Source organism: Vidua chalybeata, chromosome 9 (genome assembly GCF_026979565.1).
Source record: "Vidua chalybeata isolate OUT-0048 chromosome 9, bVidCha1 merged haplotype, whole genome shotgun sequence".
NCBI classification, from domain to species: domain Eukaryota; kingdom Metazoa; phylum Chordata; class Aves; order Passeriformes; family Viduidae; genus Vidua; species Vidua chalybeata.
The window spans coordinates 23,456,614-23,474,121 of NC_071538.1; the positions used below are offsets into that span (position 1 = coordinate 23,456,614).

The 17,508-nt window shown below is 35.1% G+C and overlaps 1 protein-coding gene across 2 annotated transcripts in view; it reads left to right on the top strand.

Annotated features, from left to right (window-relative positions):
• AGL (amylo-alpha-1, 6-glucosidase, 4-alpha-glucanotransferase) overlaps window positions 1–16,511 on the top strand; it is a 34,255-nt gene extending 17,744 nt beyond the window's left edge. The window contains exons 18-34 of one of the 2 annotated variants that reach the window (XM_053950387.1): window positions 323–447; window positions 558–670; window positions 783–917; window positions 1,424–1,554; window positions 2,132–2,268; window positions 3,778–3,911; window positions 5,041–5,216; window positions 6,694–6,796; window positions 8,021–8,246; window positions 8,654–8,765; window positions 9,142–9,277; window positions 10,429–10,541; window positions 11,256–11,467; window positions 12,004–12,101; window positions 12,663–12,750; window positions 12,841–12,974; window positions 13,445–16,511. In XM_053950387.1, the coding sequence (XP_053806362.1) occupies window positions 323–447; window positions 558–670; window positions 783–917; window positions 1,424–1,554; window positions 2,132–2,268; window positions 3,778–3,911; window positions 5,041–5,216; window positions 6,694–6,796; window positions 8,021–8,246; window positions 8,654–8,765; window positions 9,142–9,277; window positions 10,429–10,541; window positions 11,256–11,467; window positions 12,004–12,101; window positions 12,663–12,750; window positions 12,841–12,974; window positions 13,445–13,562 (2,291 nt within the window). In that variant the 3' untranslated portion in view covers window positions 13,563–16,511. Of the gene's footprint in view, window positions 1–322; window positions 448–557; window positions 671–782; window positions 918–1,423; window positions 1,555–2,131; window positions 2,269–3,777; window positions 3,912–5,040; window positions 5,217–6,693; window positions 6,797–8,020; window positions 8,247–8,653; window positions 8,766–9,141; window positions 9,278–10,428; window positions 10,542–11,255; window positions 11,468–12,003; window positions 12,102–12,662; window positions 12,751–12,840; window positions 12,975–13,444 lie in introns of those variants that run through there. The other variant, XM_053950389.1, reaches the window with a different exon arrangement.
• Window positions 16,512–17,508: the final 997 nt, after the last annotated feature.

A 17,508-nucleotide genomic window follows, 5' to 3' on the forward strand; every position in this document is an offset into this window, starting at 1 on the left:
AAATTAAGAAATAATAGGCAAATTAAGAAAGCTGATGACCAGTGAAAGAGAGGTTGTTATTCTCTTGTCATCTGATTTTGATTAATTTATTATAAAATAACAAAAATTGCCATTTTAAATACAGTACAGCATATGAACATTTAGTGAATATATTTATAGGTGTTTAAAATACTTGCTATATGTTTCACTTCTGCTGTACAACAGAGACTTGTATATTGAATATCCAGCTTTTTCATTTTGGCTTTTGTTTCATAATTTCAAAAGAATCACTTTTTTAATTTCAAATATTCTAAGAGCTGCAACATGGTTTTACTTTTTCTAGGAAAAATAGATGAAGTAGTACTTGAGGCCAGGACTATTGAGAGAAGTGCTAGTCCTTACAAAAAAGATCTACATTTTATAAATGGATTGCCTAATTTCACAATGGAGCTCAGAGAGCATATCCAGGTAATTAGCCTCCTTCACCCATGTTCTGATGTAATATTTTTTAGTTTGTCATATTTTATATTAGAAAAAACCCAGTGGATTTCAGTTGCAAATTTGTTTTCTTTTTTAAGATAAAAGACAGTAAAATCATAAAGCAAGCTGGAACTGCTATAAAAGGGCCAAATGAATTCGTTCAAGAAATAGAATTTGAAAGATTAACACCAGGAAGTGTAATAGTATTCAGGTATGTTATTATAATTGCCATATGGCTGAGTGAGTTTGCAGAGAGTGATAGGAGACTGGAGAATAGTTCTTCTAAGTGCTGTATTTCTACTAGATATGCATTTTTATTTCAGAGTTAGTCTGGACCCAAAGGCACAGGAGGCTGTGGGGATACTCCGCAATCATTTGATCCAGTTCAGCTCTCATTTTAAATCTGGAAGTCTTCCTGATGATCACTCTGCACCAATATTAAAAACGCCATTTTCTTCGTAAGTGTTCTTTAAGCTTCTGACTTAGCACCAAGAGAGCTACTAGGGGAGCAGAGAATATTATGTACATCTACTGAGGGTTGTTGAGTTTTGGTGGTGGTGATACAAATGGGGTTTTAATTGTCAGAGTGCAATGAAAACTCTGAGAGATCTTCTTAAATGTATAATACATAGTGGGGGCAATACTGAAAAATTTCCCAGTTTGTGTTTGCTGCCTGAAGTAGACTTTCTAACATGGTCTGCTTCTCAGTATTGGGGTGTGATTGTATGGGTGTAATTTTGTACGTAATACTGTATTTCTAAATAAACACTGAAACATCTGAGAGCATCTTGAACACCTGAAAAATTAGGCTCCGAATTTCCAAAATGAAGTATTGAGAGAACTGTATATATTTTAGTATTTTAATTTAAGTCTGAAATGAGAATTGTTTGTGAAATCCTTTCCCTCTTTCCTCACGGATGTTATTTTGGGTTTAATTCTCTTTTTTCCTCCCCTATTTTTTCAGAATTGCATCTAAACTAACTTTGGCTGAACTAAATCAAGTGCTGTATAGATGTGAGGCAGAAGAACAGGAAGATGGTGGAGGCTGTTACAATATACCAAACTGGTCACCCCTAAAGTATGCAGGCCTCCAAGGTAATAGTTGCAGCATTATTTTTTCTATCAAGTAAAAAAAGTAAATGAGAACTGCTCAATCTAGATCACATCGTAATGCTGTTGTGTTGCTGCTGCTATTGTTTGGTAAAAAAAGGATTTTTTTTCTGCTTGACCTTGCTACTAATTGGTGTTGTACCCAGGAAATCTCATACTAGAACAAAACCCCTCTCTCTCAATGCTTTGAAACTTCACACTGAAGCCCAGGATGTGTTTTAACACCAGTGCCTCGACGTTTAAAGTAAAAGGAAAATAAATATGCTTCCAGTGAAAAGTTGCATTAATCTAACCTGAGGTGTTACTAGATTACTGAGGAATGTCTATCATTTATCAAACATACAAATTCCATCATGCTAGTTATTTGCAATGATTTTCATAAGTTTCTAGGATTTATGCTGAGAAAACTAGAATTGGGTTGTAGCTTAACTTGTTATGCAGATGGAGAGAAGCAATCCAGTTAAAGCATCTGTTGCTATGTACATCCTTTTGCTCCTGCATTGTAACTGCTGTTTATGATAATGGTGTGTCTTTTAATACAGAGTTGTGTTTGTATCTTCAGGGTTAATGTCAGTGATGGCTGACATTAGACCAAAGAATGATTTGGGTCATCCATTTTGTGATAATTTAAGATCTGGAGACTGGATGATTGATTATGTCAGTAATCGTCTGATTTCGCGTGCTGGAGCCTGTGCAGAAGTGAGTAGGAATACTTATTTGGTAACTTTGAGGTTTTAAATTGCTACTTAGTTTCATTTCCAATTACTGATATATTTTTTTTAATTCAGACTGTCTATAACATATTTCCTGTCTAGGCAATTTCTTTTAGTAGGTTAAACCTTTAATATGTTTTCCTTCCCTCCCCTCAATGCCTTCCCTCCTCCTTAAGAATAGACTGCAAAAGGGAAATGAAAAATATATAGGGCATGAAGGTATTGTTAGCTCTTCCGTGAAGGCTTGCAGAGGTCCCTCCCTGTTTTACTTCTCCTCAAATAAAAAATGAAATTACTGATATATTTTTTTCTGCTAGGTTTTGGGTTTTTTTTTTTTGGTTTGTTTGTTTTAAGAAAGTACTTTCAAGAGAGTCCCTAAATACTACTGCATACATCAGTATGACATTATGACAGTTGCAGTCAGCCAAGCACTGGGAAGGCAGAAATTTCTGAGATTCAAGGTTGCTTTATAGCTGCATTAAAGTGCAGTCCTTTTCTTTGTTTATTTTCCTTCATGGAAACGGCTTTATGTATTTCAAAAGATCTGATTTTTGTAACTTACCTAACAAATACAATAATAAAGACTTTAACATTGTTACTTCATTTTATTCCTGAAGTCAAGTCTAGTAATACAAGAGCAGAAGAATGGCTAAAACAGTCTTATGTAATGAAGTGAATGCTAAATTTGACTTGAGAAACAGAGCTTTTCTAGAAAACAAGTTAGTCTGATTCTTGCCACATTTACTGCTCTTCAAAGACTGTTGCTTTTTTTTTTGTGTATTTTTGAGTTCTTAATTTTCAATGTTTCATTGTGTTTCAAAGACTTAAGTTATGTGAAACTAAACTTTACAGTTTTGCTCATCATGTGATATTTTGACAGGTGCATCCTTTATCTGCAAGGCTTATATCTTAAGTGACTTAGTAGAAAGTTGTCATAACGTTACTTAGCAGGGCTAGAAGGAAATAAAAATACTTTCCAGCTGTCAAATGTTTTGCAGTGATACAAAGATGTGAAGCTCTAGAAGCCTGAGTCCAAGACACAAACCTGCAGTCATATTCTCTAGTGGCTCTACATAATTTAGCTCTGATGACTTTTTATTCCTGGTCCTGAGCTTCATCTCTTCAGTCCTGTCTTTGTAGCAATGCAAAACTTCCTTCCAATGCTTGGATTATAGTCATGCCTTTTGAGTTCTGACTTTTCTTTGCTATTTAATTTTAATAACAACTTCATGATAGTTCATTTTTTTACTATAAGACTAGCAAAATATAGTCTCCTTCTATACTTCACATTTTGGCCCATTTAGTATAGATGCAATACACATTTTCCTCTACTATTCTTCAGCTAAAAGGCATTAACTCTAAGAAAGTTTGGAGCAGTAGGGCACAGTGTAACTGGGGTGTAATACATGTACAAAAACTGTAACAATATGGATCCTGAAAGCACAGGCTTTTGAACATTGATGGATCAAGTTCTAATTCTGTTGTATTTTAATAGGTTGGTAAATGGCTGAAGGCCATGTTTGTCTACCTAAAGAGAATTCCACGTTACCTCATCCCATGCTACTTTGATGCCATATTAGTGGGAGCCTACACAACGCTTCTGGATGTGGGATGGCATCAGATGTCCAGGTATGCTTGGACTTTTTATCAGAGCTATAAAGGCATCTGTATACATCATAACCTTTTAAATTTTATCTGCTGGAGAATGTAATTTGAATATTTTCATAGTTCTCTAATGTAGAAGGGTAAAATTGGTAGAGAATTATCACATCCATCTTCTAATAGTGGTTTGGAAGACTGAGAGTTCAGACATCTATCCATGGTTTCAATTTATAACTACTGTTGGGATTGCACAGTAGGAGGAGGAAACCCTAAACCAGCATCTTTTTTTGCCAGGCTTTGGAAGCTTTTTTTTTTTTTTTGCGCTATAATTTTAGTACCAATGCAATGATTCCTTAAAGTTCAGGTAACTAAGAAAATACCACATTGTATTTGATGCTGATGCTTTCTTCAATGCTTCTCCATTATTACTCCCCATTATCTGAGCACTCTGCTTACTTTTTAAAATAACTGTTTAATCTTCAGAGTCTGCTTCTTTTTGTCTTGCAAAGGGAAGGGAAACTCATTTCATGGAGGCTTCATTCTAGCTATGAGTATGCTGAACAAGTCACTACTGTTTGATACTGTTTTGTAAAAACAGGGGCATTAAAATGGGAATAGAATTTGGTATGGCTGTGAAATCATGGAACGTAATATATTTTATGAAAAAATGCTTGGAGGTCAACTAGTCAGGAATGGAGATCAACTATTTCAGGAAATGCCTTAACAGATTTTTTTATTTGCAGTTTTTGTATATATATGTAAAAATATGATGTTTAAAAATACTGACTAGTTTTGACAAACTTTTGTTCATAGTTTTGAAATCTTAGGTGTGTGTATAGGTATTAACTAAACCAAAACAACTTTTTGTTTTGAACTGTTTTGTAGAAGTACATGTTTTAAACACTTCCATGGCAGTAATCCATTAAGATTTGACTCTTAACATTGGGCACCCATTTTAGGAAAACTAGTAATTTACAAATTAAATCTTAGATAAAAAATCAGTTCATGCAAAATGCTAGCATTAATTCATTGCTAGTTTTTTACAATTCTTACATGTAATGCTTGTCATAGTCTTCTGTAAATGTAAAAGGGTACATTTTATAGACTGCTATTGTTGAATGCAAAGTTATTTTAATTTAATTCTGTTGAATTACAGCTTTGTGCGGAATGGATCAACATTTGTTAAGCACCTTTCCTTGGGTTCAATCCAGTTATGTGGGATAGGAAAATACTCTTGTCTGCCAGATCTGTCTCCTTCCTTACATGATGTTCCCTATAGGCTCAATGAGATTACAAATCAGAAAGAACAGTGTTGTGTTTCCTTGGCAGCTGGTAAGTGAGAACAACCTTTAAATAAAAAGAAGTCTTCCAAAACAGTTAAACTGCTTTTAGTAACTATATTAAAATCCTCTGCATCATGTTTAAGAACCATATGTCAAAAACTATGTATAAAATGTAGCAATTTCACTCACTTTTGCCTCATGTTTAAGGTAAAGATTTGCTCATGTTAAAAGTACGGGAGTTTTCTCTAGTAGTACTCATGGGGGTTGTGAGGGAGAACTTTATATGTAAATGCTTTATTTAGAGACTTTTTTTGCCATATTTGTTGTTACCATATACAGAGATCTGCAAAAATGTTGTTTTCCTTTCTGGAAGACTTGCTTGAGATAAGTATACTTACCGTAAGGGGGTTTAGTTTATCTTTTATAAATGTGAATTTAAGAAGTGAATTGTAATGTAGTTACAATTGTAACTTGGTTTACAAGTTCTCAGAAAGAAACATTATCAGACCAGAAGAACTCCTGATCAGAAACTGTCTCCAAAAGGAAAGAGCATAAAAGCAGTCAGCAAGTAATATTTATACCTCCAAATGTTCTGCCAGCATTTGGCAATCTTCCTATGAGCATTTGCCTCTGTCCAAAGTATTATCTTCTGTGGCTTAGAATGAGTTTATTTTGGTTCTGAGTTGGCTCATTCCTTTTCCGAAGCCGTGGAAACTTTTAAGCATCCACAAATGCAGTGGTATCTCTCTCAGTGGAGTGCTTTTCTTCTTTTTGCCATCACTCTTGTGTAGCTTTATTGCCTTTCATTTCTGGATTTTAATAACATTCCATTTGCCTGCTTCAGTGTTACCTAGAAGCACAGAGGCACAGTGTTCCCTTAAACTGGTCATAAAGATTAATTATACTGAAGGGTTTGGTTTTAAATATTCCTTTCACATACTCACTAGTAGTTGTGCCTGAGATTTTTTAATTGTACACAGATTGTGTCATTCTCAAGTGCTGCTGCCATGTACTATGAATGTGCAGAGATGTGGAGGTCATATTGGAGAATTAGATCTCTAAGCTCCTGGAAAAGAGAAGCAGAATGTCTTTCACAGTGTCTGAGAACAGTCTCATCCCCTTTATGTTGCTGAGAGGCCATGACTCTCATGCATAAACTCTTTCCAACAAAGTGTTCCAATCATAGTTCTGATTTTTTTTTTGTTAGTTTTCTTTCTGTTTCTTTTAATTAACTTTTGGTTAAGTTGCCAGGTGATTTAATAAAAATTAAAATGTCACTGTTAGTGGTATGAGAAGTGCTTTTGTGTGATCTTGAAATTCTAGAAGACATTATTCTAGAATAGGGTGTATCTAATTCTATCAAGAACTTGGTCTAGGAGATAGTTTATTTGAAATATCTTAATCTAGGAAAAAGTTATAAATTAGTTTGTTTGGTTTTTTTTTTAACTTCTGGTTATTTTATACATGTGTGCTTGGAGATTTCTGCTATATCAATTCATTAGATGAATAATGACATTTCTTTTCAGGTTTACCTCACTTTTCTTCTGGAATTTTTCGTTCGTGGGGAAGGGATACTTTTATTGCACTAAGAGGTCTAATGTTAGTTACTGGGCGCTATCTAGAAGCAAGGTAAGACTGGCCTAGCCTTGGTTCTTGTTGGCTTTGTAGGCAGTTAGGAAAAAGCAATGCTCTTAAAACCTGAGCTGATGCACAAGCTGTGTGAAACAGTTGATGTGCAGTATAAAACTTTATTGGCACTAGACATATTTGGGAGCTCCCTCTAAGTGGGATTAAAAATACTACTCAGTCTTTTACTTTCTTAGCAGTGATACAAAGCTGATGTTCTGTAGAGGTAAGGTAGTTTTAACTCCAGCAGTGCTACTGTTTGTCCTTGAACAAAGTGATTGTTTCACTAGTCCCTGCATCATTGTTGCTGAGCAATAATTTCAGAATTGTTTATGTAAAAACTTAAAGCAGCAAAAGAGAATACTGTTCTAAACAGAAAGGTGTGAATGCAGGTCTGTCATGATGTTTTTGTAACTGCTAGTATTTGTCTGTTGATACTAGATATCAGCTAATTGTGCATTGTTGCAATCTGGTAGCTATAAATATTTAACTTGATAAATGAGCCATACATAAGCCAGATGAATTTAATATTTTGATTAATATTAATTTGAATGGAGCTTGGCACATAATGGAAACATAAAAATTAGTTGGTGTAAATCAGCATGTATTTATGCTGTTGTACATTTGGCCAACTGTTAGCTTTCTCATGCAGAAAGATCTGCAGTCAACTAGGATGTTTATTTTGCCTTTTAAAGCTAGTTGGAATTCATGTTTTCTGCAAGGTATGCGCAACGGTTCTCAAATGAAACTTCTCATAACCTCAGTTGCTGTCACCTCTCTGTATTTTAATAGGAATTTCCCATCTACTCCTGCCCTCCGTCCCCATTCCACCCCACCCATCAGAATGGATACCAGGGTAATCATACACAAGGTCAATAAAAACCTTCCCTGTGACCTCAGTGGGATTTGGATTTAGGATCTATATCACTACCTATTAAATAGCAAATTATCTTTACCATATGAATAGATGACGTATGTTTTGTACAGACTGATGTAAATGTAATCATATTGAGGATTTTGTTAGAGAATGGGTGGTTTTTTATTGTAAAAAGTTCATGCTAAATTGAATAATTTGTAGCTTTCAACAGCAAACTTTTGGAATCTGTCTTTAAAATGCTGTTTGTCTTCTTGCTAATAATGTAATCCTGTATGCTTTGTACTTGGTACTTGGTCTAACAATGGCCTTGAAGGCAATTCAGTCAAGACTGTGATTTTCTTTTGTTCTAGAAACATCATTTTAGCATTTGCTGGGACTTTAAGACATGGTCTCATTCCCAATCTGCTCGGTGGGGGGACACATGCCAGATACAACTGCCGTGATGCTGTGTGGTGGTGGCTTCAGTGTATCCAGGAGTACTGTAAAATTGTTCCCAATGGATTAGACATTCTCAGGTGTCCTGTTTCTAGGATGTACCCAAGAGATGACTCTTCTCCGCAACCTGCAGGCACTGTGGTAAAAATTCTTCTAATTGAACTATTTAACAAAACTATAATGTTTTAATGAAAGGATATAATTTTTTTCTAGCTACAAGAACCTGTTGCTATCTGTTGTTTATAATGAAATTTGATTATAGCACAAGAATTCAACATTTTAGGCACTTCTTGCATCACCTGATTAGACCAAGTGCAAGGAGGAAAAAAATTCTATCAGCTTCTAAACTTTTTTGTTGCTTTTTGTCTTGAAAAAATGTTGATATGAAAAGTTGTACACATTGTATTGCTATTGCCAAGGATGCTACTTGAAAATGTTTGGTGTGGGAGTTGTTGTGGAATATCATATAAACTAGAGGTTTAAGAAATGCTTTCTATTCATTTTTCATCTCGCCTTTCATATGTCATCCAAACATGTAATAAATCTAGGATCAGCCACTTTACGAAGTAATACAGGAAGCAATGCAACGACATATGGAAGGCATAAATTTCCGAGAAAGGAATGCTGGTCCTCAGATTGACCAAAAGATGAGAGATGAAGGTAACATACACAGAACACTTGCTGTGCAAAACAGAAGTTGATTATTATATTTTGTATTTCCTTTTCCTCTTATTTCCTCTTTCTATTGAGCATGTATTTATTTTAATATATATTTATTGTAGCTAAAACGGTATTACTTTATATATATGTAATATTTTTGAAGTGCCTAAATAATAGTTTATTGTTAGCCACTGGTCATATGGTGCATGTTACCATTAAAATTTCACTTAAAGTACAGTTGCCTTCAGAAACCTACTTCAGGTCTCTTGTTAGAAGGTCTTTTTGTTTATTGGGAAGTTTGGGTTGGGGGTGTGGGTAGTTGGGGTTTTGTTTTGTCTAAAAAATGAAGTTAACAGCTGATACTCTTTCTTGCCAGGTTTTAATGTAACTGCAGGCATTGACCATGAAACTGGCTTTGTCTTTGGAGGGAGCCGCTTCAATTGTGGCACTTGGATGGATAAAATGGGAGAGAGTGACAGAGCTCGCAACACAGGAATTCCAGCTACTCCAAGGTATGAAAGCTGGGCTTGAGGCCATGGGGGTTTTAATTCTTTTTTTTTAATTTAAATTCTTCTGCAGAACCACTAGGAATTCTATTGACACATTGAGAGGTTATCTCTCAAATATTCTAAACATTTCTACCTACTAAAATGTTTATGGAATTCATTTTCTTTGTGCTGATTTGAAGTCAGAAGCTGTGTTCTTGGGCAGGTGAAGCCCATGGCTTCTGTCACAGTCTTAGCTCCATGCCAAGAGTTGACTTCTGAATTCGGGTAGTAAAATGTAATTTAGGAAAGACTGTATACTTGCTGTACTAGCAGTACTTTGTTATTCAAACTTCTCATATGAGTTATATATTGATAATTGTGTTGTTTGAATACTTCTTAATTTGAATTCAAAAATATTTACAACATCTACATTTTCAGAGTTGAGATTAAGCATTTTTAAGTAGGCTCTTTATTATGTGCTAGCAACCTGTTGCAGGCATCCTTGCTTGAATTTAGTACAGTATCAGTTTCAAATTAATTGCCTTCCATGGGTAAGAATTGAGGAAAATGTTATCTTTCTTGACAGTCAAGCATTTTAATTGGGAACCAAGAACGGTTGAGGTACTTTCTAAAAGAGCCCGAGTTGGTGATATGGGAGAGAAAATTCCATTACATAGACAGTAAAGCTGAGTATGATACATTATGAAATATTTGCATTTATTGATTACATGAATATTACCTGAAAAAAGAAGCAAGTCCAAGAAGTGAATTTAGTGCTAATTTTAATCCATCACTTTTGACTTGAGTAGTCTCTTATGGCAGAACTATTACCTAAGTTACAGAAGTGTGTGTGCAGTTGAGAAGCTTTGTATTGAACACAGTTTTAACATCAGAGGACCACATTTGGGGTTGATCCTTTTTTCATGCTACAGTCACTGGTATAAAATTATCCTCCATTTGTGCTAATTAGCTGGGTATGATAATATCATTTTAAAGAAGGACAGAAAAGGGTATTTGCTACCCAGTTTACAATCAAGTTCATTCCCTGACTGAGAAATAGGGGAATAGTAGTCTCTAAATAAGAGGCTTATGAATCTAAATTTTTCAGTCACTCATTGAACTTTAATAGCCTTCTTAAAGTAAATAATGAGGTTTTTTATCATTATTTTTTTTAGAGATGGCTCTGCTGTGGAAATGGTTGGCCTGTGCAAGTCAGCGGTTCGCTGGTTGATGGATTTATCTGGGAAAAACATATTTCCATTTCGTGGAGTCACTGTAAAAAGACATGGTAAAAACAGGCACATCTCGTAATTGTATTACTGGGGTACAAAAATAACTAAAACAATGAAATAGTGACCATATAACCTCACAAGAAGGTTTAGGGGTAAAAGGGCAAAAACTTGAGAAAGTGTCTTGTATGATCAAAATCCTTCTGTTAGTATAAAAAGAGAAGTTTATAGCATCTTCTCAATATTTCAAATAGTTTATTCTGTGGATTACAAAGGAATTTCAGAGCCTGAATACCTTTTCTCAAAATGGGTATAACTGATAAGGTTACTGTGTATTATGATGATTGCAACATTTATTGGAAGAATGCAAAGTAAAATTATGCAGGACACTTTATTTTCTCTTTCTGTCCCTCCCCCAGTATTCATAACACAGAAAACCCCCTTGCTGGGAATATTTACATGAGTATCATAGGAAGTCCCTTATCTTTTAGAGGTTGTACTCTTCTAATCATAAAGTTACTTTAAGCTTAGCCAGCCCAAGTGAGTATGTACCCTGTGGAGACTCTAATGTTGTGTTAGTCTCACTAGAAATTTCAGTGAACTGTTGCTGCTGTGATCTGTACAGTTGGCCTAAATGTAGGGAATCACAAACTGAGAGAGGTGCTCTTGGTCTGCTCCTGTTATATTAAATGTCAGGAATTCAAGAAGCGTACTTCTGCTGTTGTCACTGTGGCTCATTGCAGAAAATTAACACCATGTGTGACATCTTGCAGGAAAGGAGGAGATTATCACATATGATGAGTGGGACAGGAAAATTCAAGGACACTTTGAAAAGCTGTTCTATGTCTCTGAGAATCCAGCAGATCCTAATGAAAAACACCCAGATCTTGTACACAAACGTGGAATTTATAAGGACAGCTATGGAGCTTCGAGTCCATGGTGTGATTACCAACTCAGGCCAAATTTTCCAATAGCAATGGTTGTGGTAAGTGTGGGGCAGTGGGAGGAGGGCTTTACACTTAAATGCAAGCTTAGTTCAGTTACAAAGAAAATTTTAAGGTCCACCTGCATGGCATTCTATCAGGAACATACATAGCTTGGAATAGCTTTTTGAAAGCAGCTTTTTTTTTCCCATGCTTTTAATATTTGTCCATCTTTGTCCAAAAATATATCAAGACAGGACTTGCCAATTTGCCATGTTCACTGTATTCAGAATATCTTTTATGGCTAGATCTAGGATGCTGCTTTTCCCATCAAATTGGCTAAAAAGGAAGAATTCTTTGTCTCCATTGGATTTGTAAAGAGCTTCAGTAATAATATTTGCTGAGGGTATATAAAATAAAATCAAAATTGGAAAAAGCACTGGATAACTTCTGTTTTCTTGCTTACTCTGACTTTCAGGTTCCAGAAGTTGATTCAGTAATGCAAAACTCAGGCTTTTTGTTGTCTTCTGCATTTGTATACTCAGCCTTATGTATGTATATGCACAGACATTATTCATTAAATCTATTATTTTATTAGGCCCCTGAGTTGTTTACACCTGAGAGAGCTTGGAAGGCTCTGCAGATAGCAGAGGAAAAGCTTCTTGGTCCATTAGGCATGAAAACCTTAGACCCAGAGTAAGTACAGCAGAGAAAAGATAAAGTGGTAATTCCTAAAGACAATAAACATGACAGTAGGAATTATTTGATGTAGGGCAGGGTTGGTGATGGTGTGAAATCTTCATTTATACCAGTGAAATAAGGCTGCAGGAAGTACTTCTAGAACAATTGTTTTGCCGTTCTAGAAGTCTGTAATTAATTTCTTTATATAGGCAATGGCTGGGTGGTTTTGGATGCCTCACAGTAAGCAAGTCAAATTTGTTATCATACCAAAGATGTTGAATTTGCATCTTGGGACATACAGTGTTTGATACAGTGTACAGCACTACAGTTTGAGTGAAAGTAAAAGAGTAAAATTATGACTCTTTAGTCCTTTCAAGATGTTGACCATTTTCCTACAAATTTAAACTTTATTTGGAATTTCACTGTCATGTAAAGTACAGAACCAATTGGAGACCTCCCTAACTTAACCATCAATAAATGTAAATGACAGGTTTTTTGGTTAATTTCTGTTTTCCTCTTCTGTGTATCATTTTAATTAAGACTTTGTTTGCATAATACATTTTTTGTTTCTTGCAGTGATATGGTGTACTGTGGAGTCTATGATAATGCTCTTGACAATGACAACTACAATGTAGCCAAAGGATTTAATTATCACCAAGGACCTGTAAGAGCTACTTCCTTCAATTTTAGAAAAAGTGTAGTCATCTTTTCAAACCAGCTGCTTTGATAATCATCTCTTTCATTCTTTGTTTAGGAATGGCTGTGGCCAATTGGATATTTTCTTCGTGCCAAACTGTATTTCTCTAGGTTGATTGGTCCAGAGATATATGCAAAAACTGTAGTTATGATTAAGAATGTTCTTTCTCGCCACTATGTTCATCTTGAAAGGTAAGGTAGCAACAAACACAAATACAAAATATTCAAAGTACCAAGCTAGTGGTATCTGTCATCCAATTGCATGTAAGAGTACAGATCTACTGTATAAACAGGATCTCTTTTCTAGATAGGAAAAGACTTGAGACCTGCAATTGCAGGTCTCAAGTCAGATTTCAAATACAGGTGAGATCTAGTGCCTTTCACAGATTGCAGAATTCCTAATACTTATCCATGTGAATACTGGGTGAAATAAATCTTACACAAAAATTAGCATTTTATTTCATACAGGAAATCAGTTTCAGAAAAAATGACTGTGATTTGTTTTTTTTTTTTTTAATGAAGTATTTAAAAACAAACTTTGTAAAACATAATAAGTAAAGGGCAAGTAGTGACAGATTAAAATTGCAGCAGATAAAATGACATGTTCTTTTTTTTCAATCTATAATCTAACAACAGTACTCATTTCTGTTTTCTCTTATCAGATCGTCCTGGAAAGGACTTCCAGAACTAACCAATGAGAATGGGCAGTATTGTCCTTTTAGCTGTGAAACTCAGGCCTGGTCAATTGGTGTTATCCTTGAAATCCTTTATGACCTGTAAAAGTTTATTTTGATTGATTTGGTGAAACTTCTGTGGTCTTACTATTGGGCATAAATGAACACTTGGCTTACACTGCAAGGGAAATTAACTGTTCTGCACAATCACTTAAGTTGTGTCCGGACTTTCAGAGATGCTGAATGCCAGCAGCTTCTGTGCCCTATAACTGTGTGGGGCTTAGGTGTTTTGAAAATCAGGGCATGACAACAAAATAAAACTGCAGTGCACACTCGATGCAGCAACTTTTAGTAAGGAGCAATTTTAAGAATATGCACAAACTTAATTTTAAATAGCTTTGGTTTTTTTAACCTATTCAAAACAATATCTTAATGTAACAAAGTAAATTTGCTCCTTCCTGAGCTAAAAATAAGTAGCACAGCTCTTATGTTTTTTTTTCTTTGTCTCTTAAAGAGTAAATGGATGTTTTTGCAAATGCATGCTTAAGGGGGAGTAGACTAACCTGTAACTTTCTAAGTTTGGTATGCTTTGTGCTCTAGCACCATGCATTAATGAAGGCATAATATGTTATCTCTCCATTGAACTGTATAATGGGGATGTTTTATATGTGTTCAATTGAACACTCAACTAAGCAACCACAGAAATAAAGTGTATGAATACTGTAATAAAACAACTTCTGAAGTTATATATAAAATTTTGAAAACTTTACTTTGAGAGTTAACTCAAGCAATAATGAGGTAACATCCGATGTTAATCTGTCTTTAGATTTATTTAAATACCATGAGCCATATAGCAAACCTGTTTTTTCATTTATATCTGGTTTTCACCATGGGTAATTCAAAAGAAGTGTGCATACAATGCACAGCCTATATGTTAGGGAAGGCCAAAATGCTTTACTGCTTATTAAATTAATTTATTGAAGAGATAGGGTCACCTGAGCCCTTCTTTCCTGGGAAAATCCTAGCTCTATTAATCAGGTGGAAATGCTTAACACAAGGGAAAAACATAGTAGTAGCCTACAATCAGAGAGGAGAATATGAGGCTTCTGGGCCTTCTGAAATTGCACCAATAACAATAAGCATGCTGTGTGGTGTCCTTTGGGAACAATCCAGTGAACATGATGCAAAATGTCTTTTTTCATATTTGGATGCCTGCATGTCTTTATTAAGTTCTCAAACTGAGAGGAGAGCAGCTGGTAATTATCAAACTCTTCATACAATTTTTCCATCTTAGTGCAATAAACAGGCAGAGAGTGGGGTTGACAACACTTCCCACATGACAAGGCAGAAAAGCAAAAGCACTATTTCTGAATGTTAGACAACATATGCTAACTGTTAATTATGCAAAAAATAAATACGGGATGTAATTATAATGCACTAAAACACAGATCAAGATTTTATCATGTCTGTATTTTAAAGTTTCTGTATTCTGTTTAAAGTACAGTGCACACATGCTGTCTTGTTCAGGGAGATACTGTAAGGGCAAGTTAACCAGTTCAAGAGATGAATTGTAAGTGGCTATACTCACATACTATTTGTTTGAAAGGTTAATAAGGATTTTAACTCCCTTGCTCAAGTGTTCAGTCCTTAGAAGTTAGGGATAGATAATGTCTATATTATACCTGAACTTTTGAGCTGCAGTATATGGGTTGGGAATTTTTTATTTTCTCAACACAGTGCATAAGAAATGTCATTTGATCAAAAATGTTACTGAAATGTCTGCTACAGATTATTTTTTTAATGTGCAAGAGGCATAGAAAGTATTTTTCATACTGCACTGAACTTTCCAAAATTCTTGATAATTATATTGAGGTTTATGTCCTACTGTTTCACTAGCTTCACTGTTTTCCTGGATACTTTTTTCTTGTGTATTATTTCAAGGTATGTTTTATGGCTCCTGTGGCTTAGAAAGCAGGAACAAAATGGCAGAAAAAAATTGTTCTTAATTCATGAAAATATTTTAAAATTGGAAGTGAAGCTAAAGAGCTATAACTGTTGAAGATTTCCACCAAGTGTCAAAATTATATTCATTGGCAATAACACTCTTTAAGTGTTGGGGAAAAAAAAACATGAGAAATTTTTCATCAAAACCTTTCTATGCTGTGTACAGATTGCTTTCCAGTTTTGCAACCTACACTGCTGATAGACACTGCATATTTGTCACTGCTAGGGTTTTTTCTAATTTAATAATACAATCTTAAAGATAAATCACCACTGTGTACACAAAAATACATATGTTATTAAACTTCTAAACATGCCCATTTATAATCTTGCTTCTGCACTGGTTAGTTGAGCATAGTTTTAGTGACAAATATTTTAAATAGGGAAAAAATATGTATTGGTTGACTTTGCTGTTAAGTAGCAACAAAAGTAAGATTTAAGGTTATTAACTTTATTGGGGGGTGGTGGTTTATTGGTTTTGGGGTTTTTCTTTTTTTTTCTTCAAAAAGCTACTCAACACTTTGTCAAGCCAGACAGTTTAAAAATGAAGAGGGAAGAAAACAATGTTAACTCTAACATAAAATGAGCTGATATCCATACAGATCAAGTCATTGTCCCCTAAAAATAGCTGACTTATATTTACTGATCCTGAGCTGTATCATTATAATTTATATTTTACACTCAAAGACTTCTAGTAACGCAAACTTATAATTGGTAAAATAGAAATAAATTAAATTACTCAGTAAGAACTGTGCATCCATTGTGTTCCAGTTGGTGCTTCTTGATCTATGTTATATTAAGAACTGGTTTTCCTCCCAATTGAAATAATTTTAACTGTTACCAGTGTTCACACAGTTAATAGCTCTTGATTTATTCAAAAATTATTAACTTGAGAATTCAAGTAAACTGATGTATCATTTTCACACTGCATGTTGTAATGTAACATGGAAATATGAGCTTTACATGTCTGTCTATCACAGCAACAACTGATTTTAGAAAATGTCATTATTCATTTCTGAAATGCACAAAATAAAATTCTTTAATTCAGAGTTAACCTTTTCTTGTGATTGTTTTTTTAAAAAAGTCAGACTTTGCAGCTAATGTTGCTTGTTCATTTCTTGCAACTTTACATACAGGGGAGATTGTTGACTTCTCAGGTTAAATATTAAAAGGTGCTAACAACACTTATTAGATAAACAACAGCTTATTAGAAAAAAAAAAAAAAAACATAAACTAGAGATTCTTATGTTGGTGTCAATGTCAGCTGTCCCAGCTGAGTTTGAGTGGGTTTGGGTTAGCAGACCTTCTGATATGAATGTTTATATAATTTAGATCATAGTATTGCAAATTCACCAAGACAGCAGTCTTGATTAACTGATTTATGGATACCCAAGTGATACAGTGATTAACTTTTGGAGTAAAATTCCTATCACTATGGAGAAGGCACTTCCACTTTTCACCTCTGCTTTGTAAAATCAAAGTCTCACAGCACAGGTGCCTGGTATACATATATATGTTCTGTACATATATATACATATATATGTTCTGTACATATATATACATATATATGTTTTGCAATGTCCCCATTTCATTCCATGCTTTATAAAAATGGGATTTTTTCCTAATTCTCTATTCAAGCATTTTCTTTAGGAAGTAGTTTATCATTCTATTGTATATACTTTAAATAAATATTCTATTGAAAACTGGGTAAGGAAATGTAGAAATGACAAGTCACTGAGGTGTTGGAGGGTGTTGGTAAGGTCAGCGCTGCCACCTCAGCCCTCATGGCACCTCAAGCAGCTCAGTCGAGGAACAGATGGATGAAATGTTATTGGTGACTGGCAGGTTTCTTTTGAAAGCTGCTCTGGAGCTTGCAGATGGAAACTGGCGAAGCTCCTGCAGTCAGGACACTGCAGCTCTGCCCGCGTTGCTGTGTGAGGTGAGGCAGGGCCCCTCAAGAGCCCGCCGATCTCGCCAGCAGGGGCGGCTGGGGCGGGGGCCTCAGCCCGGCCGGGGCCCTCAGCGGCGGGACGGCTCCGAGCACACCGCCG